This window comes from Mizuhopecten yessoensis, unplaced genomic scaffold, assembly GCF_002113885.1.
Source record: "Mizuhopecten yessoensis strain PY_sf001 unplaced genomic scaffold, ASM211388v2 scaffold11169, whole genome shotgun sequence".
NCBI lineage: Eukaryota > Metazoa > Mollusca > Bivalvia > Pectinida > Pectinidae > Mizuhopecten > Mizuhopecten yessoensis.
The window spans coordinates 536,507-563,448 of record NW_018408914.1 but is presented as its reverse complement, the minus strand read 5'-3'; the positions used below and the strand labels follow the sequence as shown (position 1 = coordinate 563,448).

Sequence of the window (26,942 nt, the reverse complement as noted above, 5' to 3'; positions counted from 1 at the left end):
AATATCCCACATACCTACGAAATGATTTACTCTTTTTCTCCTACCTCTTACCTGGTAAGCAACATTTCAGTAAAGCAGGTCATGATCATAGGCAATGAGAATGGAACACTAAATAAAGCAAAATTTCTAGTTTATGAATGCACAAACCAAGGCCACATTTGTAAAGTATAAAACAGGGTATACCTCAATTTAAAGATCCATGAAAGACCTTCAGAGCAGCTGGTACAGCAATGCTAATCACTTTTTCAATTGTAATGTCATAATAGAGCACGTCATCCGTTTATGACAACGTTAACATAATACATGTAGTACAGGTCACCCAGTGCACCCATGTGGATTGCATATGGGACACATATATCTTACATCGGCACAGGTGGGAAATGACGAGTAGAACATGTGGATGCAAAAATACATGATAACCATGACGTTACTCAAGAACTTGTGGAAAAGACTAAATATTACTGAGCCAATTATTTTCATATCTACTGCTTGCATGTCAAATAAGCAGTATTTGGGATCTACAACGTATATCATGCTGATACAGATACAGGTACAGACACCTTATACTTCTTATCCATTGTTGAAGTTCAGTGAAATGGTTGGATAATCCCAAGCAGACAATCTAGGCAAATCTTCGGTTTCTGCTGAAGTTGGATAAAGAGATACTAAAAAATTCTGACTTATTGCAGCTGGCAAACTTAGCCCTAGGTATCACATATAATAAAATAAAGTACATTTCACATAAAATTTGGTTGAAATCGAACCCTTTTAAAGGGAGGTAGTGCATAAAACAAACTGACCAGTCAGAAGTGGGTAGTCTCAATAACTCACTTGTCAATGTGAATAATGTGAGCACAAAATTGGTTGAAATTAAACCATTTCTTGGGGAGTAAAATTGTATCACACCAAACTTAGCAATACAGCACAAATTATGTAAACAGATAAGAAACATATAAGATTAGGTCTAAATTTTATTTATACATTTTTTATAATTCAAAACAGTTATGAAACAGTGAAATTGTCAGTTTCTTTTTTTCTTTTGTTGTCTTCATACAAAATAATTAATTACACACCAAAACCGTCCATCCTCTCAACATGGTTACCAAGTTCAAAAGACAACCAGACTATTGTTTTAATTAAGGTCAAAATAAAAATACTCAAGTATTAAAGTACAGTACCATATATCCAAACAAGTTGTAGCACAAACATTTGTTTCATCAATCGGATTGTTCAGAAATGTGAATTGAACAAGAACCTGTATAGTGGAGGCTATAAACCAGACATAAATGCAATGCAAGTTCACTATATATACATGCAGTGTACAATGTAGTCTAGTATCATCAAGATTGGTATGTACTCGAAATATATGATACAGTAATAATGATTTGAATAACGACTTCCACATCATCCGACTGCCACAACTGCAGATCATGTGGTTACATAATCTTCAGCTGGCAGTTAGAGGAGATGCAGACTTCAGCCATCATTCAACAAAATATGTACAGCTGAAAGCATTAGATTGGGTTTTCAATTTTTGTTTATAATTTATCCCCCCCCCCCCTCCCGAGAAGAATTTGGATACAAAAAGAGTTTTGGATATATGGTGTTCCACTATACATGTGTATTGTTCTAGTGCCATCTACATGTTCTAAGTAAATGATCATGTGTATCAAATGATTGCAGCAATATAACAAATATGAGTTGCATGAATTTAGTTTTTAAAACTAAAGTTTGTGTAGTTTCAGATGTACTGTTTAATGCTATACATCCCAATTTCCGATTTTACTGTAAAGTGAAGATGGTGTAAGATTAGAACAGAATTTGAGAATTTTATCACTGTTCAATATGGAAAAGTACACACTTTGTGTCAACAAAGTCATCTGGATATTTTTTTTTATATCAAAATGTTTTCATTCTTAAGCTTGGTGTCACAATTTTAAGTCAAGCTAACCTATTAAAATTTTGATTGCTTTTTCAACTTTTTAAACATATTAAATTTACAATTTCAGACCTGTAACACTTACTCCCTATAAATCCTTATTAAAATCAAAATGTTTGGCAAAATCTCATCAATTCAAAAATTCACAATTTTTAAATTTGATCTTGAAACCAAACAGATTTGCAAAGAACTAGACACATAACATATAAAGACAAATGCAATGCACATGTATTAAAGAACTCAATTCTGAAAGGAAATTGTATCCAACATCATCAATATCGTACAAATTGCCAGTTTAACATTGTGATTGAGATTTGTAAATAAACTCATCTTCATCTTTCCCATGTTAAATTTAGACTTGAAAGTACAAAAATGTGCAACTAGAAAAAGATCTGAATACATTATCTGTGCTTTCAGTCATAAATTTACATCATGCTTTATATTAATAGACTAAACCCGGACACAATATTAAAAAGTTAGGAAAATTCAAAAATCTATTCAGTTGGAAAAACATTGAAAAGCGAGACAAGCTCTGCTCTGTAACAATTTGAAGAATACCCTACAAATTTATCACTTCAGAAATCGGAGATTTTTGATTTAACAATGTCTCATATAGAATAGGTCCATGAATGAAGAGAAAAAGGATAACCCATGGAACAACAATCAACAACATTATGAAGCACTCACTCTGATAACAAGTCTTAAGAGCAGTTTTCTTTCCAGATTACAGTCAGAACTGCATCATTTTAATTTCCCCACTATTCACCTGTATGGAATTAATAATCCTTTCTGTGAGAATAGTTTGTCCATGTTCTCCATAGAATTTACTTCATTACATGCATTATCACAAAGTGTCACCACATCAAGTTTACTATATATGCTTGTAATGAAAATGGAGTAGTACGCCCACTTGAATCAATCTCACAATTAATCAATAGCAGACAGTTTATGTTCATAGACACCTGCTAATAAGTCTTGAAGCGTTGAAAATCTTTACTTCATTGCATTCTGCCAGAAAATTATGGCAACTGTTTATATCTGGAAAAGAAGAATGGATAACATTTTATATACCATCTCCAAAATGTTTCTTTTTATTATTTCACAACAGATACAACATTAGGTGTTAGTCAAAAGAACATCCATAGATAAGGAATGATGGGGTGATTTCCCCCGTAACACTGTTTATACAGATTTTACCTCTATCGGTACTACATTGTAGCTGTGTTATTTTTACTTGGTCATATATATTGTTACCTCAGCGTTATACTCGGTAATATATATTGTTACATCAGCGTTTTACCTGGTCATACATATTGTTACCTCAGCGTTTTACTTGGTCATATATATTGTTACCTCAGCATTTTACTTGGTCATATATATTGTTACATCAGCGTTTTACTTGGTCATATATATTGTGACATCAGCGTTTTACCTGGTCATATATATTGTTACATCAGCAATCATATTCTCAAACTTAAATCTACTTCAAAATCAATATCAAATTACTCACATCATCAATATCATCATCGTCTCCATCAAAGTTATTCTGGAACTCAATTTCATCTTGATTATCTTCATCAAAGAGGTTGTCGTTGAGTTTGGCTGCGAAGTAATTAAAGAAAACATATAGATATAATCACAGTGTCCCTCCCCAGCAATTTTAGCCAATACTTCTGCATTTCTTTATCACAGATATAAATCAATATATGTCTGAGGAAGCCCTTTTAAAGTCAATATCACTCTCAAATATGAATCTTATCAAAAAAGTTTGAAAAATAATATTTATTACCTTCCTAACAAACATGACTTTTTGCTTGGTCTAAGCCAAAAGAAAGCATTTAGCCAAAACTCAAGAAAAATTTGAAGCAAAGATCTATGCAAAATTTTACATTTTAGTGTAAGCAAAAATACTATTAAATTTTTGGTGACATCAGAAATTAGTCTAATCAGTTGGCTAGACTGCTTATCCAGGATACAAGGGTGCACAGCCCGATACTAGCTTTGATTCAGACAGCCTTGAGCAACCAGTTCTACTGTTATTGTTCAAGTTGAAACCTGCAGTACTATATGTGAGAAAAGACAATTTGATATTTTTATGGTACATGTATAGGATATATGCAGGCTACAAATCATACCAGATTCTGGAAGTTCTCCATAAGCTTTCAGATTTCTAGCTTCATCTGGTGTGTATTTCAGGATGACATCAGCCTTTTGGTCTTGGTAATCTCTTAGTCCCAGTAGGATGATGTCTCCAGCATTTATCCACACCTAGAATAATTATCAGAAATTAATATCTTCTAAATCTTGACTTGTGTTAATATTGTTGGTGAAACGACCCTGAAGCTAACATTATTTATAGGAGGATGTATTCACTTCTGGTTGTTAAGAGAGCAGGCAAGTTCAGCCATGGCAAAATTCTCACAAAGCCGGAAATCAGCTAGAACTCAATTTAAAATTTACATGGGGCGATTATGCATTATATATTTACATTCTTGTCTGCATGATTTCAAAATAATATTTCATTAAAAGTACCTTTTTTCTCAGCTTTCCTCGGATGTGACATAACCTCTTCACTCCATCAAAGCAAAGTGCCTCTAATCGTCCATTTCCCAACATCTTCGTAACTTGTGCATACTCTGTAGAACAATGCACATTGAAAGTAATAATTGTATTTTGATTCCAATTAATTAAATTTGTTTGATAAATATGTCTATAATTGACCTGATGTACTCATGTAAATAAATACCAGAAAAGTAAACTATTTGCTATCCAATTACTCTTAGAATTTAGATACAAAACACCATTGACAACAGATCTATGAATTTGACATCTTTTTTTGCTTTATATATAGACCCATAGAACATTTTATCGATCAGACCTTGGCCAGAAAAGTTTTACTGATATATTTAGTGTTCAATAACATGAAATAAAGAAAATATGTGTTTTACAATAAAGGAATACAAGAGATTTCACTCACTACTTCAATGTATACATCTTAATCATTGAATGAAATTTATCATAGGAAATTATTGAATTAAATGACTAAAAAACACCTTGGTCTATGAAGTAAAGCTTTTCCAATAGGCATNCCCCCCTTGATGTTTAAGCTATTTTTTATAATCTCTGCAAAAAGTAAATGATGAAAATGAAGATTTTACTGGGTACTGGTTTGAAATGAAAGCCTATATATACTGGTATATAGCTTCTAATCAGATTATAAGGTGATCTTGATCATTTATACCTTGGCCGTCTTCTCTGAACACCAGCTCTCTCTTTTCATTTTCGTTCTCATTTTTACCCCTCCTCCTGTTTTTTCCTCCCTTTCCTGTAATAAAGATACAAATAATAATTAATATAATTTTAACAACTTTTTTTCATTTAATTATATAAATATACATGAATAGAAATCCAGTTATTCAGTACCTCGAGCAATTCGTTCTGTACCTCTCAACCTGTACTAGGATTTAATTAGTACATACTTATATGTACAAATAATTTAAGGTTTATGTGAACCAAAGTTTTACATTGTATATGACTTATATTGGTACCACATTTAACATAATTATTTAAAGGGGCCATTTAATCAAATGACACACTAAAAACCAAGTAGATACTTAAGAGTACTACATAGCTGATAATGACATGACCTAAAGCCGATGTCTAGTGTGGTCAGATTCATCATTTTGGAAACCCAGAGATAAATATCCGGGGCTTCCAGTGAGAACTTAACATGTACAGTACCACACTGTTGACTGACAACAGTGTCAGTGAGTCTAGATCTGATTTCACACACAAGACCTTCTTGTCGCTTTGAATTTACACAATAAATTGCAAGCAATAATAACAATAAGTATTGTAATACTTTCTATAAATCTTAAGTAATGAGACAGTTCCATTCACAGTTGGATATGAATAAATAGAAACAGGTTAAAATAGATCTAGAGTATGCACACAATGACAGGGGTGTCTCTGGGAAAACTTCAAACCACACAAAGGTATATGGTTGTACATTTATTACCAATTAAAAAAAATGTCCCTTTGAATTATTTTCAGGGTGTGTGTGAATGTCATAGAGTGCTCTCTGGATAGGCGTTGCACTAAATTCAGTGGCATCCCTAGCCAGAGTTTTCTCTGGCCCCCATGTGCACACTAGACTTGAGACATTTTGACAGATAGCTATAGAAGTCTGGTGTACTTGTAGAGCCAGAGTGTACAACTATATGAAATTGAAATGTAAAATTCTTCGAAACTGTTTGGTATTGGAGAGTTATGATCTGAGGTGCTGACGACAAAAATCTTCTATGCCACAACACATACCTCATATAAATTGATAAATGGATTATTTATTGATCCAAATCCGCTCTTATTATCACCAACAGCTGCGGAATTCAGTCAGTAGAGTATTTGGTTTACAATCTTTCAAAATTTCCCACCTGAGAGAACACTATTTTGTAGGTCATGGGGATGACTAATCAACAAACAGTACTAATCCAGACCGAAAACAGAATATATCATTCCTGTTTAGAAGATTTTCGGACCACCTCCTTTTGTTGATTAGTCACTCCACTGATCTAGAATAATGGTGTGCGCTTAATAGGGAAATTTGAACGATTGAAAAGGATTGAGGAATAGTAATACAGATAGACTGTCTTTGCTGGGGCTCGAACCTGCGACACTTGTCTCTCCAGTCTGATGCTCTTCCACTGAGCTTAAAGGGAAATTCCCTACAGGTAAGGCAACCTAATTTGATGCACATCTTTTACACAATTTCACCCTTTTTCAAACACAAACCCAGGTTCTTTTGACTCCCTGCCAAGGGTTCCCTTACCTTGAACGTGAAGGGTCAACGGCACCAGTTTGTAGTAGGAAGAGGAATAAAGTGATAATGATAGTGCCGTTGCTGGGGTTCGAACCCCGACCCTTGGCTCCCCAGCCCAATGCTCTACCGCTGAGCTAAAGGGAAATTCTTGTAAGGCAACCTAATCAATGCTGATCTTTTACACCTCATAACTCTCCGATACCAAATAGTGTGGGGGAATCCCACATTTTCATATAGTAGTGCGCTTTGGCCACACATCAGACATCTATGTCTTAGTATGGTCTAAGGGCCAGAGAAAACTCCGGCTATGGCATCCCTTAAATTGGTTATTGTAACACTGACTTTGATAGTAAATTTAACTTAACTCTGTGTTGTACAGTTCCAGTAAACTCTGCCGATTGAGCTATAGCTGTAAAGACCTATAATAGCTATATTGACCTATCTGAAATAGGTCTTTTGAGCTATTTTCATGTGGTTTTCTTTTTGAAGTAAAATGAAAGAAAATCGCTTTTAAAAGAAGATTTTAGCATTAGGATGATTTAATGAAAATTGAAATCTGAGAAATATAGCTCAATCGGCAGAGTGTACGTACTGGACCTGTTGTAAACAGCACAGCTGGCTTGTTTGTTAAATCCATAAATTTATGAGAAACGATATGAATAATTTGTTGATTAAGCCAAGACAGGTATGTTGCACAAATATATAAGAATTACATGTTGGTACGGAACAACCGAATCCTTTATACGGATGAACGAAATCTTGGTAAAACGTTACGTGACCGTATTGTCAGGTTCAGATTGACGGCATCCATATATACGCTATTTGTCTTATATTTTTTATTCATTTACTTGTTAGGCGTTTGAAATACAACATACACATTACCAAGAACCTAGTGGAAAAGTTCTTCGAAAAGATGAAAACAATTTATGGTATTTACCAAAAACCACAGATCACCTGTGGAGATTAAAAATGAAATATGGCCATGGAAATAATCACCTAATTTTCGTACAATACATGTGTGATGTATCATTACCTTTGTTTTTCGGCATGACTTATCCTTTTAGATGATCTTTACTGTTAGAAAAAAGTAACTGTTTACTGTCTTTTTCTAGAATTAACTTCAATAAAATGCGTCTTTCCTTTCAACATGTGAATTTATCCACAACCGGAAGTGTGCGATAGATGAATTGTGGGAAATCAATGTTCGTGACAAACTTCATACTTCCTTGCTGTTGAAGTGTTTCGTAGACCTCGATGTTATGCAATCGCTCGAAATATTTATTTTTAGGTAAATGATACACGTCACATGCATTCTATCATTAATATAATGAATATTTTCAACGTTTTAATATGAAAAATACACTTTTCTATTGATAATACTATGGATTATATTATCCTGCTAGTTATATCCGCTGTTTATAGTTCCAATGACTAAGTTAATATTAACGTTAAATTAAGGCAGAGACGTATACAAATGTATATAAATAATTACATGTTATATAAACGGCTCTGTAAAAGGCTAAACAATACAATGAAAAATATTTCCTTGTGAGGGGAATACTGATTGTCAAATTCAAACATTAAAGTAGTATATATATATATTACATCTTTCCCGAAAATTGATATTAACTACTCTAACGTGTAAAATAACTCTAAAACATCTTAGTCAATATGTCCAAATCTATAGCTGTAACAAATGCTCAGGTCCCTGTGTATAATATCATACGAAGCTGTAGTGCGTTGTTCAGGTACCTGGCGTAAATTATAAGTATAGCAATCTCTTTTACCCTCCCAAAAGTAACGTTCTCCCCTTTTAGTAATTTTATAATTGAGTTGTCCTCGCGGTTTTTCTTGTGAATGTCCTGCCCAAACAACTAAACTGCTAAGATCTTTAAAGTTGTAAACATTTGCCCAAGATATCAGGGCTGGCCGGACTTACCCCGGGGCCGCGATCTTAACCCCAGTCTCCCGGGACTGTAATGATTATACCCATTGCACAAAGTTGAAGGTCACAATTTTATTATTTATCCTCAGATCTAACACTCAGTACAACCAAGGACTTATTTTTTCATGATAGTAGTCTTATTCCTTGGACACAATGGACCAAGAACTGGAAGAGTCAACCCCCCGCCAATAGAGAATTATGTCGTACACATTTACGCACGATTTTATTTAGCCGTTATTTATGCAGTAGATGGCTAAAATGCGCGAGGCTTACCGCTGTAATCTAAAGAGAATACATAACATATGAGAATAAAATGTATTTTAGCTGTGTTATTTAACTGCATACCACCACAGAGCTTATACAAGTGTTTGGTAGAAATCAAATTATGTAATCATAATTTGAGAAATTCAATAAGTGGGTCATTGAATAATATGGTCAACTGAAATTGATTTTATACCGTCATTTTGACAGTAAATACATAACACAAGTATTGTTTAATACCAAGCATTGATGTACAGGAAATGAGGCCTTATCAAGAAGTCAATGCTGTGTAAGTGTATACTATCAGGTATCATGAAGACTAAGCTATGAAATCATACTTTGAAATTCAGTAAGTTGTAAGTGAATCACATGATAATTTAATGTACGGCATTATTAAATCTTTATTTTAAGGGTTGTTTTTAATTGTATGATTTTGATATAGTTAAATTACATTTTTAGTGTGAGGTAATTAAGAAATTTAATAAAGTATCATTAATAAACGCTTTGTTCATTAACCGAATCAGTGTGCAGGCACATCACTCTGGTTTGCATCTTCAACCTAAAAAAAAGAAGTGTCCCAATTTGTTCTGCTTCGCCCATTATAGCAAAAGGTATCATTCATTTATTACTGATATATTTTAATTGTTTCCACCAACAAACTTCCGCTGCAGGAATCAACCCAAACCTTATGATGAAAAATGAGTGAGCATATCCAATTCTCTACAGGTTATGATATTCATTTAAAAAAACAGTTTTCGGCTATTTTTATTAACTGCCTTTATGTTTGCATGTTACTTGAAAAGGAAGATAACTCTTCAATGCCTATAGACAGAAGTGATGGGACTCTCTACATTATGATTTTTTTTATGATACGAAACGGAAGCATACATCAAGTACATAATATATATGTACTGCTTTTACTTACGAAAACATTTTACATAATTGTAGGTTAGTGGAAGGAGACCAACGTTGTGAAAACCGTTTCGGAAACATTCTGAGAGAATCACGAAGAAAAAAACGTGAGAGTCTATGTATCTTTACAGTACAGTGCAATCAACCGGAAGCGAAAGGTTCGAAAGACAGGGAATGAGGTCATCAACAGTCTTCTATAGACCTGATTCCAGGAAGTTTCCGAGAGGACCACCATATTGTGGATGGCTGACGTTTAAGTAGAAAGCGCTTTTGTGACAGAGTTGAAGACATCGCGAGCGGTTTTCTGGAATCATCTGCCGAGACGGCATAACATAACACTTAGTACGATATGTGATGAGAACAGTGGCGTAAAACAAACGGTTGTCAAAGAATGGAATGGCAAGTTACAGGTCATATGCAAAGCCTCATCGTCGGAAAACCACGTTTGATTGTACTACCGTTTATCGATTAATGGTGGTATGATAAACGGTAGTATAATCGAACATGGGTTTCCGACAATGGCAGAGATTACGCTCTACAAGATCCTGATAATAAAGGAACGTCTGACTGTATCTTTGTGTGCCAGCATCACCAGAAAAAACTATCGTGATAATAAGAAAATCGACTAAACAACACGGTATCGACGAAGTACTAGTCAAACAAGACTGCCTAGATAACTTGTTTGCAGACTGGGTTAAGTCGTTTGACCGGAAGATGAGACGGCAATACCCGAGCACATGCAAAACTAACGCTGGAACTTCACACTCCAGTTTCTGCCCCCCAACACAACATAAAAACACAATCAATGGATCAGGGCATTATCCTAAACACTGAAATTGAAGTTCAGGAAGCGCCTACCAGAACAAGTGGTCAGCAGCATGACCTGATATCCCCAGATGACTGGTTCTGAGCTGCTGCCACATACTGTAACATATCTCTGTTATTGGCACCATTTACTGGATCCACCAGTCGTGGCAGGCCACCGACATGCAAACCATGGCGACATGCTTCAGGAAAGGTGGATTTGTTGTGGACAAAGTGTCTGTCTTAGTACCAACTATGAGCAAGAAGGAGGTTAACGGTGATTTAAATGACGTCCACTTGAAGTTGTTGCGCTTGTTCAAGGAGATCTTTGTGATATTCTTCTGCGATTTGTATTATGTTCACGACAAGCTTGTCACTTGCGTGACTGGATTGTCTTTTCTAGAGATCTGATGACAACGATAATGAAGATAAATCCGGTGGTCATTCACTTGTTTAGGAATACTGATCAGACAAATGGAACGTTGAAGTGTATTTCAAAATGACAGTGTTGATGAAAATGGACTTGTTCATTTTGCATGCACAGTGTAATTACAGCGTTGTGAAAAGAAGTATGATCATCGTTTAATATTTTAACGTTAGATTGAATTTTTGTAGTGCTTGCGGTTATTACGAGGCGTATTAGTGAATTACAAAACGACAATTAATGTTTATGATAAAGAATCTGTTCAATATTCAAAGGTGAATTATTTTTTTGTAGTAATTTTGAATATTGTGGGTTGTGTTATGCATTGGTTGTTAATACATTTTGTAAAATTTTATCAATTGATATCAAATCTCCACTCCCTTTTCATGCTGATGTTTATATCAGAAAAAGAAACGCGAGAGGAGTGGGAAGCACATTCTCTGATAGATATGTCCGGATAGAAAAGCTTCATTTTAAAACTGTATGAATGTTGGGGTCTCTTAAAATGCCTTCAACCCTACAAAGCATTTATTTATGGAATTGTCCTTGGTAAGGTGGCGACCAAACCCTTGACCCACCAATGGGTTGCCACCTTGCTGTGGCCGGATGTTTGTGTGGGACCAGACGAAGAGCAATCCGCTAATCCCTGTTATACCAGGGATTTTTCGACGTGAAACCGCGGCACAGGACAAGTGTTTGATGCCACAATAATGTATATAACACACCCCATTGCGATATTTGGGAACTAATGATTGAATGTTTTTCTTTCTTATCTATTCTTTATTTGCACGAATCGTAACTCCCCCCTCGACACCACCTTACTTTTGGCTGTACTATGATGCACAACTTCCGTCGTTCCTTTGAGGAAAGCAGTGCCTTGTTTTGACCCAAGGTTGGGACATACCAATTACCTTAACAATGATTGCTGTTATTCCCTTCTGAACGTTCATCATGAAGGGTAGCCCGAGCTTCCTCTGACCCTAACACCAGACTTGGGCATTTTGACACCAGACATCTATATGGCAAAATGTCTAAGTTTGAAACTCGGGCTACATGAACGTTAAACGCAACTAATTGTTAGTATAATGAAACAGGATGAAGAATTGTTCTTGGTGCCTTAAGCATGATATTTCAGTGAAGATGTATTTTAAAATCGGCACCAGATGGCGCTATGGCAATACGGTAAATACATACCGCCTCCAGCACATACATTACACACATGGAGGCATTTCCTGTTGTGACTTCTTTTCTTGATACGATATTTAACTCTATAAACAAAAACTAACATTTAGAAAACTCAACTCGGATCCGTGGTAGTGTAGCTTGTTATCATAAAGAAAATAACAAAAAGACATTTTCTTGACCACAAATTTAACGTTTGGCCTCGCCGTTGTGCCTTTGTACTATCTGGGACACTATATAGGACAGTACATAATCTGTTGATAGTGATGTTTCAACCTATAGACTCAGAAGTTCAATGTGGCGACTTTCCATCGTGCCAAAACACGTGACATGAAAGATAACCTATCGATAGGACCTGTAATGGTGGGTCAGCAAAGATAAACACACTGCCTTTTGTAATCCCACCTAGTATTGGAAGCAATTCAATTTGACCCGACGAAAATGTACCAGGTCTAAAAGACGTGGAACTAAAATAAGAAACCAAGAATGGAAAGAGTGATATAAATACGTTATTCTAATTACTTTTTATATTGAACATATTAATACTACTCCTGTTTCTGATCTCAGTTCGATATCTGTTAGATCTGATAAAATACTAATGTAAACAATCATCCAACACTATCTTGTATAACATAATAGAACACTATTTTAATAATTGAAATTATCACAATTTCATTAAAAAACTAAAACATAGTAAATCTGAAATATGTTTTAATTGATTGGAAAGTAAAAGATCATAAACTGTTTTGTGTATTTTTTTTTTTAAATTTGACTGCAAATTTTCATGACACTACTGGTGAAAATGTTTTATTAACCTTGATTTAAATTCAAAACTGATCATTTGCTTAGTGAAACGAACGCACAAAAAGAAGAAATGTTTGACATAATAAATGATTTAGATATAAACAATACATCTGGTTCGAATATTAAGGGCAGAAGCACACAGCCGTTTTTTTTTTGTTTTTTTTTTATTATTATTATTCTATTTTTTGAAACATTTTCATCATTACAGAATAATTACAATATTGATTTTCACACTCATTCTTCAACCAACATTTAATGCAAATTTTGTAATGATTTTTTTAGAGAGAGAGAGAGAGAGAGAGAAAGAGAGAGAGAGAAGGAGCAAAAGAGCCGGTTATTGTTAAATACCTGACCCTATCCTATCTGATTTATCAAAACTGTAGCCATGCCGGATTTTTTTAAGTCAAAAAGCATTCTAGGATAAGCACGAAAGTTTTACAGATCAAACGTCCTAAGTTATATGTATGCCAAGAGAAAGTCTTTTGTGAGGGTGATACAAACGATGAAGTGGCATTGTTTTGTCACGTTAAACAGATATTTTTCCTCCATTTGAAATTGCCAGAAAATAAAAATTGAAGATAATTTTGATAGGTTAGAAATCTGTTTTCATACTAAAAAACGATATTGGTGTAGACTGTCTGGTCAAACTTATTTATTGGGATTAAGCCTTTTGGTTGATATTTTCAGCATCTTTTACCTTTCAACGAAGTGAAAATGAATTGAGTGGAAATGTTTGTTATCGAAATTAGGAGAAATTAAATCCCTCTAGCTTGATAATGTTTTTGCGTATTAAAAGTAATTTGGGTGATTCCAATTTGACGCCAGGATATTGACATAAACATAAACAAACCAATAGCGCAAGAACGGAACAATCACTGTTAATTACAAATAAAAACAGTCGCTACTCACAGGACATCACCATTTGCTAGGGTGGCTCAGTCATAAACTCCGTACATCATGCCATAGCTGAAGACCATTTATTTCTTACGACCTGCAATGTTTGGTCTCTTTGTTTACCGGCGTAGGTCTACTAACACTTCATTGTCTTTTTCGGCTCTAATATAGCTTTCTGTCCATTTGAATGATATCACGTCGGGACATTCAATATTCAATCGGGAACAACACTAAACAGGTTCGTAGATACAATTTTTCAATAATAGTTCGTTCATCCGGTTACGCCCAATTTCACTGTGCAGAAAGCTTAAGTGAGCGTAACCCCTGGAGTATCGAGGATGCAGTTTGTTTGGCTATTCCGAAATATGAAGGGTAAATTAGAGGATCAAATTCATAAATAGCCTAATATTGAGAAACTTATAAATTATCTTTGTTACCCATTCTTCTTAATTTTGATGTTTATCAGTGTAAGGTGTGGGTGAATCCTGTTTGTTTTCAGTGATACTGTGTTATTTGGGGTCTAGTAAATATTCCGTCCACCAGCACAGTTATTCTTGGCTTTTATAATTCATTTTCATTTAATTCCAGAAATGAAGTAAACACCGCCTCATCCAAAAAAAAGTACATGTATCTGATTTATGGGTGATATTTTTATGTAAATAGAAACAGGCAAAGTACAGATCCTTGAATGCACAAGCAGAACAATCATCAAGACACTATGCTGTCTAATAACTAGCCGTACCTTTGTAACAAGCACATAACAATTCAAAATCGGCTGGGATGATCCACATTTTAGTGAAATAATTATAAGTTCCAATGAAAGAAGGATGCGACTTTAAAAAGGACAAGATAACTGACGATGTCGTTTTGTACAATGTATAACATAACTTGTACATTGTACATATAACTTGTACAATGTATACATATCTTGAACAATGTATACATAACTTGTACACATACACATATCTTGAACAATGTACACATAACATGTGCAACGTACACATATCTTGAACAATGTACACATAACCTGTGCAACGTACACATATCTTGAACAATGTACACATACCTTGTACAATGTATACATAACTTGTAAAATGGATACATATCTTGAACAATGTACACATAACCTGTAAAACGTACACATAACTTGTACAATGTACACATAACTTGTACAATGTACACATATCTTGAACAATATACGCATAACCTGTACAACGTACACATATCTTGAACAATGTACACATACCTTGTACAATGTACACATATCTTGAACAATGTACACATACCTTTACAATGAACACACATCTTGAACAATGTACACATAACTTGTACAATGTACACATATCTTGAACAATATACGCATAACCTGTGCAACGTACACATATCTTGAACAATGTACACATACCTTGTACAATGTATACATAACTTGTAAAATGGATACATATCTTGAACAATGTACACATAACCTGTAAAACGTACACATAACTTGTACAATGTACACATAACTTGTACAATGTACACATATCTTGAACAATATACGCATAACCTGTACAACGTACACATATCTTGAACAATGTACACATACCTTGTACAATGTACACATATCTTGAACAATGTACACATACCTTTACAATGTACACATATCTTGAACAATGTACACATAACTTGTACAATGTACACATATCTTGAACAATATACGCATAACCTGTACAACGTACACATAGCTTGAACAATGTACACATACCTTGTACAAAGTACACATATCTTGAACAATGTACACATACCTTGTACAATGTACACATACCTTGTACAACGTACACAGAACTTGTACAATGTTCAAAAAAACAAACATGGCGACGTATTGTTTTGTCTCTGCTTATTGTCACAGCAAAACTTAAGTTTTTCAACATATAAATGCAGCGAATATTTACTTAACACACCTAATTATACGTCTTAAAGGTCCTCAGAGGAAAATTCTGGATATTCCAGGTAACGTCAATATGAATGTGAGATTACCACAACTCACACCTGTACACTCAGTGCTTTCCGTTGTCACCAAAGTACAACTGATACTACGAAAGCTTATTCGTGCCATTTGTTTTAGGAATGAAAAAAATAGTCCCACGAACGAGTTAAAAGTCGTACGAACGAGATAGAAAGTCGTACGTACGAGTTTAAATACGGGCCTTTCCGGAAGAGGGGGCAGGTCTCTATCTATCCTCCAAACTTACAACTCAATCCCCATCCCCAACCCCACGTTTCAAACCGCCTATACTTTCAAATGTTTAAACTGTCACTCCCGGGCAGTGGTACAGTACAACGACATAACATGGTACGAAATATGATGTATCGTGAAAACGACTGTGTGTTTCAAACAACGCCAAATGTTCCTTTTAAAAGTTTGTTATTTTTCCATACAGTCAAATGTGAGCATAACGTCCGGATAATTATTGGTGATCAGATTTGGTGTATGGAATTAATATTGAACATTTATATGCACTTTTTACGATAGAAATTAATTTATTCCGGTTTACATATTAAATACTGTAAACAAGATATTGTGATTGGATCTTGAAACTGATACCATTTTTACTTTCATAACAGCTGTAATCCATATGAACTTAAAATTGAGGTGAAAGTCATTCATGCGCACAAACACGATTGCCAACTTATGAGCAGGCTAGTTATACTTTATTTATTCACATGAAGTCGATTAAATATGTCATACATTTTGAAAATTTGAAGAGTTTTAAATCTTTCCGAACAAACATTCGAATGCTTCACAAGCAATAAAGCAGTAAAATCGGAGAAGCAGGTACATAAATGTAAAGGTCACCCTTGACAATTTACTTTTTAACTCGTTCGTACGACTTATTATCTCGTTCGTACGACTTTTTATCTCGTCCGTACGACTTATTATCTCATACGTTCGCCTTTTAATGTCGTTTGTACGACTTAACATTATTTGTTACTCCCTAAAAGTGGCACGATTAAGCTACGCTATAAGTGTATGAATACTCAATTGTAATGAATGTACGAAATGACGATCAAATAATCAAATACATTTCGCTACGCTTTGCTTATCACCTGGTCATTGACGTGAGAGAGCCGTTGAGACCACTCATCTCAATTCAGAACTGCCCCGCAGCTGCGTATACACAACCTTCTTTTACTTGTCGCTTGAAAGGTTGTTGACTCTGTCCTGCAGTTTTAGTTATCCAGATAATGACATGATTCCTTTATTTGGCATGATTTGTGATCGCCAATTCATTGATCTGGGACTCCGATTCGACTTCTTTGTCTTTTCGAGGTTCACCAAGTCGGACCACAACTCGTCTTCCAGTTTCGCCGATGTCGGATGCGTTGCAGTTCTTACATCCAATTTTGTACAGGCAGTCTGCAACGTGTTCTTTGGGTGTTTTATCCCGATGGTGTTCAAGGCTATTACTGGGCGCCTCGTGGGGCTTTTAGATAATCTCTTTATTAACCACTTGACCTTTCAGTTTTGGATACTTACATCGAAATTGTCTTTGTACCAAGTGCCCATTTCGTATAACCATATGCTTCGTTGCCCAAATGATGTGTCTTTGTTCTTGCATTATGCCCGAGTGTTCTGTGAAAAACGTATCACATCTGTTGAGCAACATGCGCTCTACGCCCTGTATCTGGTGTAAAAGATGGTGAAATTCGGAGTTCAGATATACGTCTGTATGCGTCTGTTTTTATTGACCAATACCTGTACGGTTCCGTCATATGCTCTAACCGATAATGAGTCAAGGAAGGGCATCGTACAGTACCATGCATTTCTTGCTCACATGTGACTTTGATTCTGTTGAATGAATCTCTTGTGATTTCTGTCTCGAATATCTATAGTATGTCGTTTATAGTTTTTGCTTGTACTCTATGGAGCTGAGTGGGAGACACTGGAGATCAAAATCCCAACGTGGGTATAGAAGAGACTGTTATGCTGTGCACGGGCGTAATATCCTGCTGAAATGGAAAATAAAACGAACACTGTAATCTTCTACAAGAGTAACAGTTATTTTACTCCAGGAACATTGCCAATTCTGTCTTACATGTTTATGAGATTTCTTATTGATATATTTGATGTTAATGAAATATCGCTTATAAGATATCTTGCATAAATCTTATGAACTATCAGATATATTATACAGTGTATAAGACAGCTAGTATATATCTCATAACAGATATATATGATATCTTATGAAATATATGAGATATTCTAAATGATTTTCTTTATGATATATCTTTATTGTATAAGTTATCTTGAATATTGTATAAGATATTTTGTAAGATATATCCATGTTTCTTTGTTATAAGATATATCATATCACATACAGGAGATTTTCGTGAGACCGACAATTACTTAATTGTTGTTTATTATTGCTCCCACTAACGACCAATCATTTATTTACAATATACACTTACACTGCATGTAACATCAGCATGTGCATATACATATATGTCTATCAATACAATCATGAAGCAAAATAAGATTGGTTAGCCTGTCTGTGTTTATCGACAATTTCTGTTGGTGGTGATGATTGGAGTTATCATTTCAAGTCAAATCTCGTTCCTTGTACGTTATCTTGTATACACACATATAAGATATCCTATCGACGATGGACTGTCTTTAAATAGCAAGAAATATATAGACCACATCGGTCGGATATACCCTCCTGAACTTTGAAAGCAAGGGCGCTGCAGACTCTTCTTCCCCAGGTGCTTTCCTCCACCTTATTATAACTTGTATGAATTATTCCTTATTTTAAATAAATGTTAATTAGGCTTGCCATAGAAATAAGTCATGCTTGTTCAGTCTATCGTTATGTACCTGTTTTGCACCTTATGTGGTATGTGAACAGTGGACACAACCAGGGATCCGGGCGTAGAGATGATGTAACTCCGATTCATATATACAAAAATGCAATAATAAATCATAAAATAATCTATATTATTTAACATGAGTAAATAAATAAACGTAGTTACAGAAAGACCCAGGTTCTTACCTTCATTCCTAGGATTACCTGGGGAATATGCCCCAATATATTCGTATAAGCTTCGGTTTTTGGCGCTGGCGTTGTTATCAGCTTTTAGCCTTGTTGTCATAGGCAACACCATGAAATAGAATATACGTATTCTATAGGTATACGTCACCCTATACAAGATATATGATAAAATTCTGGTCTGTATCTATTCTGTACAAGAAATACGAAATTGAAGATGGGCAGTATGACTGATAAGTTGATAACATTATTCTATTCAAGAGAAATTTCTTATAAAAATGGTCACGAGGAATATCAAAATTTTAAAATAAGTCTGTGTGAAAACATCAGGGATAAACTCGGTGAAATGATACTGTAACGTAAAATATTATATGAAAACATTATATTCACAAAAAAACCATTTTGATATGTTTCACATTCGTTACGCTTTTGAAGAAATTTCCTTCACGCCATTGTGAAAGACGCTATCCTTTTCTACTGCTACTGTAATCACCAAAAGTCATAAGCAAATTTTGGACTTGGCAGCGCCAGTTACATGTTAAAGCAAACGCCATAGCTCCGAGCATACCATAAAAGAAGGAATACTATGGTTTCAATTAGAGCTTCTTATTTTTAAAATCTTCGTTTACTGTTCCCACTTGCCAGCGGCACAAAAACCTTGACATTATACGGCCAAAACTATGGGTGTTTCAGGTATCCAACCTTCCCTAGACTTTACTGTCGACTCTTAACTTTTTTTATCACCTACTTGTGTCTAACATTAATATATTAGCCAGGCAAAGTTAATAGCCACTCGTTAATTTTTTTTTTTTTTCCAGTTCTGGGAGTCTGACCATATTCTTAAATCGAAAAATCAATAGCCGTTGTAATGTGTGTAAATGCACTGTGAAATTTGATGTAAAGCATAAAATTGATCCATGAAAATAAAAATTAAGTATTACAATACAATTAATCATTTTCCTACCGATGTACCCTATTTTTCAGACAAGTAACCTGGAACACATATTACCTTTGTCCTAAAGGTAAACATAAAAAACATTCAATTCTGTGTCAAGATAAAGGGATTAACTATTACGTAATCTCAAAATGTTGAACATTTTCTTTTGTGAAGGACATTGCATCAATATTTTGTATGTTTGTTCAAGTCCAATAATAAGTTTAAACAGTTTTGCTAGACAGTAGCTCTATTAATTTAAACACAGAAGGACGAATCCGATAATACGGCTTTGATTTAAGATACTCTTAATTCTAAAAAAACAGGACAAATAAGAATGAAATGAAACTCATCCTCGACATCTTCAAGATCACATAAAGTACACAATCTCTGGTTTCGAGACACTGCATTATATCTACCTGTCTCTATGTTATAGTTATGTGCTTGCAATCTATATTTCGCAAGAATACATTTTTTCTCTCTTCTAAATAGCGGTTTTGTAAAATACCATCCCAGCAGGCACACAACGTTTATTTGACGTTGAAATGTGTTATTTGGTCGTGACGTTGATAAACGTTGAATCAACGTCGATTCAATGTTATTTTTTCAACGTTGAAATTTTGTTGTAATATGACGTTTAAACAACGTTGATTAATTTGATTTTTATCAACCTTATCGACAATGCTGAATCTCAACGTTAAATCAACGTCGATTCAACGACTTGTTTTCAATTGTTAATGATATCTTGTATTTCATTTTTTGTTATTTTATATTTGATTTTTATCAACCTTATCGACATTGCTGAATCTCAACGTTGAATCAACGTCGATTCAACGACCTGTTTTAAATTGTTAATGATATCTTGTATTTCATTTTTTGTTATTTTATATAGAAACATCACCATTATCATTGTCATAGGTAAAAAAAATCGAAAGTATCGTAACATCACACGCATTATCTACTGGGGGACTAACCTAACATGCAACTGCAGATGACTGCAATGAAGCGCTGCATTACAGTAAAAGGTAAGTGAAATAGGATGTCTAGATTATTCAGCTTTGTGATATAGTGCCCCCGGACTTTCTGAGTTTGAAGTAATTTCAAATCTGATTCGAATTTAAAACCTGGAGGTCCCAATATTGAAAGGCCGATTCACACTTGCAATACGAACATGAATCAGCATTTAAAAGCAGTTTAATATGACATATATCTGAAGCAAAATGTTTATTAGGTTGCCCAGACAAACGGAGAGTGAGCTGGGTCACGCACCCGTTAGCAAGATTTGCAACCACGTGTTGAAATGCACACAAAGAATGTAGACTTAGTCACTTTCTTTATATGTTCTTATTTATGAAAGACCTTATAGAAGGGAGTTGGAGGTACTTCTATAAAATCGTTTTATTGCGATAACATTTTTCTTATTAAAATGTATTTGTCTATTTATCTATTTTAAATACGTTTTTATAAGAATAAATGATGTGGAAAATATTTGACCAGTGGTCATTGTAATTAATTTATATAATAGTAATAATAATAATATAATTTACATCTTTTGCAGAAGCTGTTCAACTGCCACTTGTATGTAGGTGCTGCATTCCAAGAGTTAGATATCCCAAAACTTGATGTATACCCCGAAGATAGGCCACAAGCTGCTGATTAGGTTGTTTAGAGAAATAAAATGTTACAGTGTGCTGTTATCTGTTTCTTTGTTATTTTATGTTACCAGTTGCCCGAATTTCATCTTGCTCTGACAGTCGGACCAAGACGTTTTGACAGATAGATGTTCCTTACCAGACATCTACCTGTCAAAACGTCTAAGTCTGGTGTAGGGGCCCGAGGAAACTCGGGCTATGCTACCAGTTAAATGGTCCGAAAGAAGGTTGAATGGTGATGCACAAATCAACGTTTATTTAACGTCGAACTTCATCGTTGAATTTTGGTACGTTGTTTCAACTTTCACAATCAAATATAAATTAAACGTTTAAACAACGTTTAGCTTCAACGTTGAATAAACGTTTATGCAACGTATATGTGCCTGCTTGGATTGTAGATCAAAACGGTCAACAATGTGTTTATACAACAAACGTTTTGAAGATGTCTCGAATATGTTTCTCATTTCCTGAATATATAATAATAAAAAAATATTTCTCATTTGGTACACGTACATTGTGCCAACCACACATCTCCAAAGATTTTTGACGCGCAGCGCATACAGTAGGCCGAGCTGGTCCTAACACCAGACGAAGACATTTTATCATATAGATGTCTGGTGTACATCTATATGTCAAAATGTCTAAGTCTGGTGTTGCGCTGCGCGTCAAAAATCTGGTGATTTGGAAAAAGATACTTTTGCTATTACACTAAAGAGAAGTAACCTATTTCATTTATTCAAACATATTTTATTGACATTGAACAGTCAAAAAAAAGGAGGTCAAAGGTCGAAAGGGAGGGGTAGTTAGTATATGAGGCATGTATATTCACATACAGCGTTTAAGAATTCTCTCCTAAATCTTCAAAATTTACATGTTCCAAATTATTATCTGATTGGCGATAGAAACTTAATATTTTATATACCAGATTAAGAACGAGCTAGTACCTTAAATAATGACATATTCCATGCACATTTAATAAATTCAATAAATTTCCGACAGATACTTACCATTTCATTTTTGCTTGTAACAATCATGCAGAACAAAGAATTAAATTATAACGTGAACTAAACTATTTCATTCTGGACCTGCAGCTGATACTTTTTGGTAGTTTGGAATTAGGAATACAGGAAAATGAAATAATATTTCAACACACTCGGCAATATATTCTAGATTCACATAGATATTAATACCCCCCGCCACACACACACACACACACACACACACACACACAACCCCAACCTCCACTTTTCTACAGAAATTGTACAATCTTGGGTATTAATATTATGTTGGTAATTTATTAGTCGACAATCATTTTTATCTTAAATGTTGAAGAGTCGTGTTTCTGATCTTCCCCGATACAAACGGCACTAGTGAAACGAAAATACCAGAAGGAATGGAATTTACAAGGAGAAGGCAACAGAGGCACGGAAAGTGATGAACATTAGAAAAGCAGAGTGTTTTGAATAGTGGACAGTGTTACTGGTGCCGCCTGTGTCGGAGAAGATCACTACCACGATCTCACATTAAATATCTTCAAGCTATGACCTNTTCTCCCTCCCTATGTAACATTAAACTTAATTGATTTTTTGTTTGTATATATATAAATTGGGAAAGGGCTTTACATAAGTTGGACAACTTGTGCCCAATCCCTTTTGTATATTAGATGCAAATAAAAATATGTTTAAATCAAAATGTATATTCTAGTAACTTATTTGAGCGTCCAGTCTCTATCATATACTAGGTGGACATCCAAGTCTTATTATGGCTACTTGGCTACGGTAATCAAGCCAGAGACGTATACGTGCGTCTCTGGTCAAGTGGGTCATAATTATATGTGATGACCGATATTTTATCTGTAAGTTCTCGGATTATTTCCCGGGTTAAGTTCTACATAACTCAGTGAACCACAAAACACGATTTTTCTCTATTTAACATGCTGCTAGTAATGTACCAGTCCATATTCGTTACGCATGTGTGTAATGAAACACATATTCCTGCATGTACTAGCGTATTATACCCGTAACAGGGCGAATTGAGATAGAGCTCAGCCTGCGACACGTGTTGGGTGTGTGCCTGCCCTACTTTTTGTCAGCATACATTGAAGTAAACAGCAACTTATTTGACGCTTGGGCAGTGTGAAACGTGTGGTTTCATATCTTACTGAGGTGAAGCTGTTAATTTTGTGTTTAGGTTTTAAGTGACACACTTATCGTATCGAAAAACAAACAAGAGCGCTTCGCGGACGTAATCTATATATCACAAGTCACTGACCTTGTTATAGGTTGATGTACGTGTGCGTTTGTGTACAATCTACAATCACTGCAAGCCAAGCAAGCATCTACGGAAACTCTCTGTATATCTAACCGAGACGAGCATAAATATACAAAGATGCCAGGAAAAGGTAGGTTTAAGTATTATATTGAATAATTTGAGTTGTAAGCTGTAGTACCGCATTTGGTCGACCAGTGTAAGGGTCATACTGTTTGTATTAACATTGTGATTGCCCACGTGTTGGCGGAGTTGGTTGTATTAACATTTTATGACGTCATGTTTGGTTAATGCTTCCAGTTAACATTCATAGTTTCCTGTTTTTATTTTCGGTTGGCAGTTTCGATCCATGTGTGACATGTGTGTGAAAGTGACGATTTGTTTCTAAAATATCAATTTGAAGAGCGACCCAGGCGCGGGTCGCTTATTTCCCGCATATCATAGAGGGCCGGATTTCTGACGTTAATTGCGACGACAGACCGATATAAAAAAAAGTCGATAATATTTTTATACTATGTTTTGTGATATGGACTTAGAGGCTTTCAGCCTGCGTCCATTATTTTTCAATTAAATTCAATTAAAGATAAAACGTCAGAACGACTTTTCAACATGCGCTATAAAGCGGTGGGGTATGCGGTGGGGTGTAAAATTACGTTTACAAAATTTAAAAGATTAGAGAATGCACTTGATAAATTATTAAGATGAAAGTGCTTTCATTGTGTCGTTAATTCAATAGATACTGTGTTTACCTATAGTTCGCACAAACTGAACTTCACGACATTACCTTCGCTTTTTCGCAAGGAGCATTTCATTTGAAACGTTAATCTTACGTTATGCGTGGTTATCGCGAATTTACGTGAAAATATGTCTCGCTCAATATTTCAATAATCTACAGTATTCCATCATATAAGTGCGGATGGTAAACAGTGTGGCTAGTGGCAAGTACGTGTGGTTATCGCTAATCACTGACCTTGGTCAACCTATACAGAGGGCCGTGTGCTTTGTGATTACCGAGTCTCCCACTATAACATACAAGGTAGGTCACACAACGTGATCTGTGTACGCTACCATTGAACTTTGCTCATGTGTATGTTAGAAGGGAAGAAGGAGTGTTGTCAGTCCACGGTTTCTCACATGTAGCACAGTATTTTTATCCGGGCGAGACATCGTTCCAAATTTGCTGGAGTTCATGTCACCATTTCTCACCCCTGGTTCCCGATTGCGCTTATCTGTGACAATTTCTCACCCGGATGGAAGATTTGCTGTTGGCAAATAAATGTGATGTATTGAACATACCAGTGTATATAGGATACATTGTGTTTATTGATTTGTTTCATAAGAAAGGTACATAAATAACGAAGGAAGGCAATTTTATGACTCCTGCCCTGTCTTATAGTAGACTTCACAGTATACTGTACCGCCCTTTCCCTGGGACCCGTGCCTCCTGCCAGGGCAGACTACGGTAACTATCGGTCATTGAGCTATTATGACGGAGTGAAGCAACAGCCCCCGTCTCTCTGGTCGGTTAAATAGAGCAGCCGTTGAGATCGCAATCTTAATTGAGGGACATGTACATTATTTCTTCGGTCGTATGTATAGTCTAGTTTATTTCATCGAAATAAATAAATTAATAAATATACAACATTTGAAAAAAGTTAACATAACTAGCTAACTAGCTAACATAAGCCACTCTAAAGGAATTCGCAGGAGCTGCCTTATCAGGCGCTAACTACTAGTCCTATGCCACCTGACTAATATCTCCCTACGTGTGTATGCTTGCGAGTGTGCTGGAGATGAAATGTATTCGGATTATGGATTTGTTCTCACTTAAGTATTCTTTGTTTCCGCCATGGCAGCATGAAAGACAGTCTGGTCATTCTACCCTCCAACCGCTATTATAAGCACACCTAATATGAAGTGCCTGTGAACTTTTGGGATAGCAAGACGTCCGTCGTCTGTCTGTTGTCAGTCTTTTTTTAAACGACCTCTTTTTATGAACCATTGAGCATAGGGTCGCTATAAATAAGTAGTGGCTTCCATGGATGACGTCCGGCATAATTTTCGAAAGAAATGACCTTGACCTACTTTACATATCACATGAGTCAGATATTGTTAAAACAGCTTCAAATGTTATCGAGTGAATGACACTGGCCCACTTTCAACGTAGGTCAGAATAATTCGGACTTGTACTAGTAGTGTCAATCGCTTTAAACAAATTAAAACATCGTCTTAAAATCCACGAGTACAAGAGTATTGCTAAATGCTTTCACGTTTGCTCGAATTAATTGTCATGACATATTGTTTGGTGACATGGGTAAAATCTGCGAAGAAGCTAAAACGACTATTTTCAATAGGTTCTCAAAGCCTAGAGTAGTAATATAAAGCATATAGCTTGCTATGGTAATACTTTTGTTTGTTTAAACTACTGTAATATCATGAATAAATAACTTAAAATCCTCCAATAATTACTTTCAGCCTGTAGTGATAGCTTGTTGCTATCAAGTTTGTTTAGATACTTTTCCCCTGACCCCCTTTGAAGGACCAAGGTGAGCTTATGCCATACCGCAGCGTCCGTCGTCCGTCAACTTTACACTACTAGCCATGAACCACTAAGCGGATTTTAACAAAATTTGGTGTGGAGCATCCTTGGGTGAAGAAGAACCAATTTTGTATAAATGGTGGGTCTGGCCCCCCCCAGGGGCCTGAGGGGCGGGGCCAAATAGGGGAAATATAGCAAATTCTTTAAAATCCTTCTTCTTCTGTTGGAATGAAAGGATTTGTTCCATATTTGGTCAAAAGCATCCTTGGGGGAAGAGGAACAAAGTTTGTATAAATGGTGGGTCTGGCCCCCCTGGGGGCTGAAGGGGCGGGACCCAATAGGGGAAATATAGCAAATTATTCTTTAAAATCCCTCTTCTTCTGTAGGAATGAAAGGATTCGGTCCATATTTGGTCAGAAGCATCCTTGGGGAAGGGGAACAAAGTTTGTATAAATGGTGGGTCTGGCCCCCTGGGGGCTGAGGGGCGGGGCCCAATAGGGGAAATATAGCAAATTCTTTAAAATCCTTCTTCTTCTGT

The 26,942-nt window shown here is 35.4% G+C and overlaps 2 protein-coding genes across 2 annotated transcripts in view; one reads left to right on the top strand and one right to left on the bottom strand.

The window, feature by feature from the left end:
• Window positions 1–1,439: 1,439 nt before the first annotated feature.
• Window positions 1,440–7,962, bottom strand: LOC110467292 (eukaryotic translation initiation factor 1A, Y-chromosomal-like). Its single transcript, XM_021524360.1, has 6 exons — window positions 7,792–7,962; window positions 5,181–5,264; window positions 4,472–4,575; window positions 4,075–4,207; window positions 3,450–3,541; window positions 1,440–2,977 (listed from the first exon to the last, which is right to left on the bottom strand). Exons 1-6 carry the CDS (start codon window positions 7,805–7,807, stop codon window positions 2,972–2,974), a joined length of 435 nt encoding a protein of 144 aa, XP_021380035.1. The 5' UTR covers window positions 7,808–7,962; the 3' UTR covers window positions 1,440–2,971.
• Window positions 7,963–23,631: 15,669 nt separating this feature from the next.
• The window catches only part of LOC110467328 (betaine--homocysteine S-methyltransferase 1-like), an 11,321-nt gene continuing 8,010 nt past the window's right edge, over window positions 23,632–26,942 (top strand). Inside the window, exon 1 of the mRNA XM_021524430.1 lies at window positions 23,632–23,998. Coding sequence (XP_021380105.1) covers window positions 23,986–23,998 — 13 coding nt within the window. The 5' untranslated portion in view covers window positions 23,632–23,985. The remainder of the gene's footprint in view (window positions 23,999–26,942) is intronic.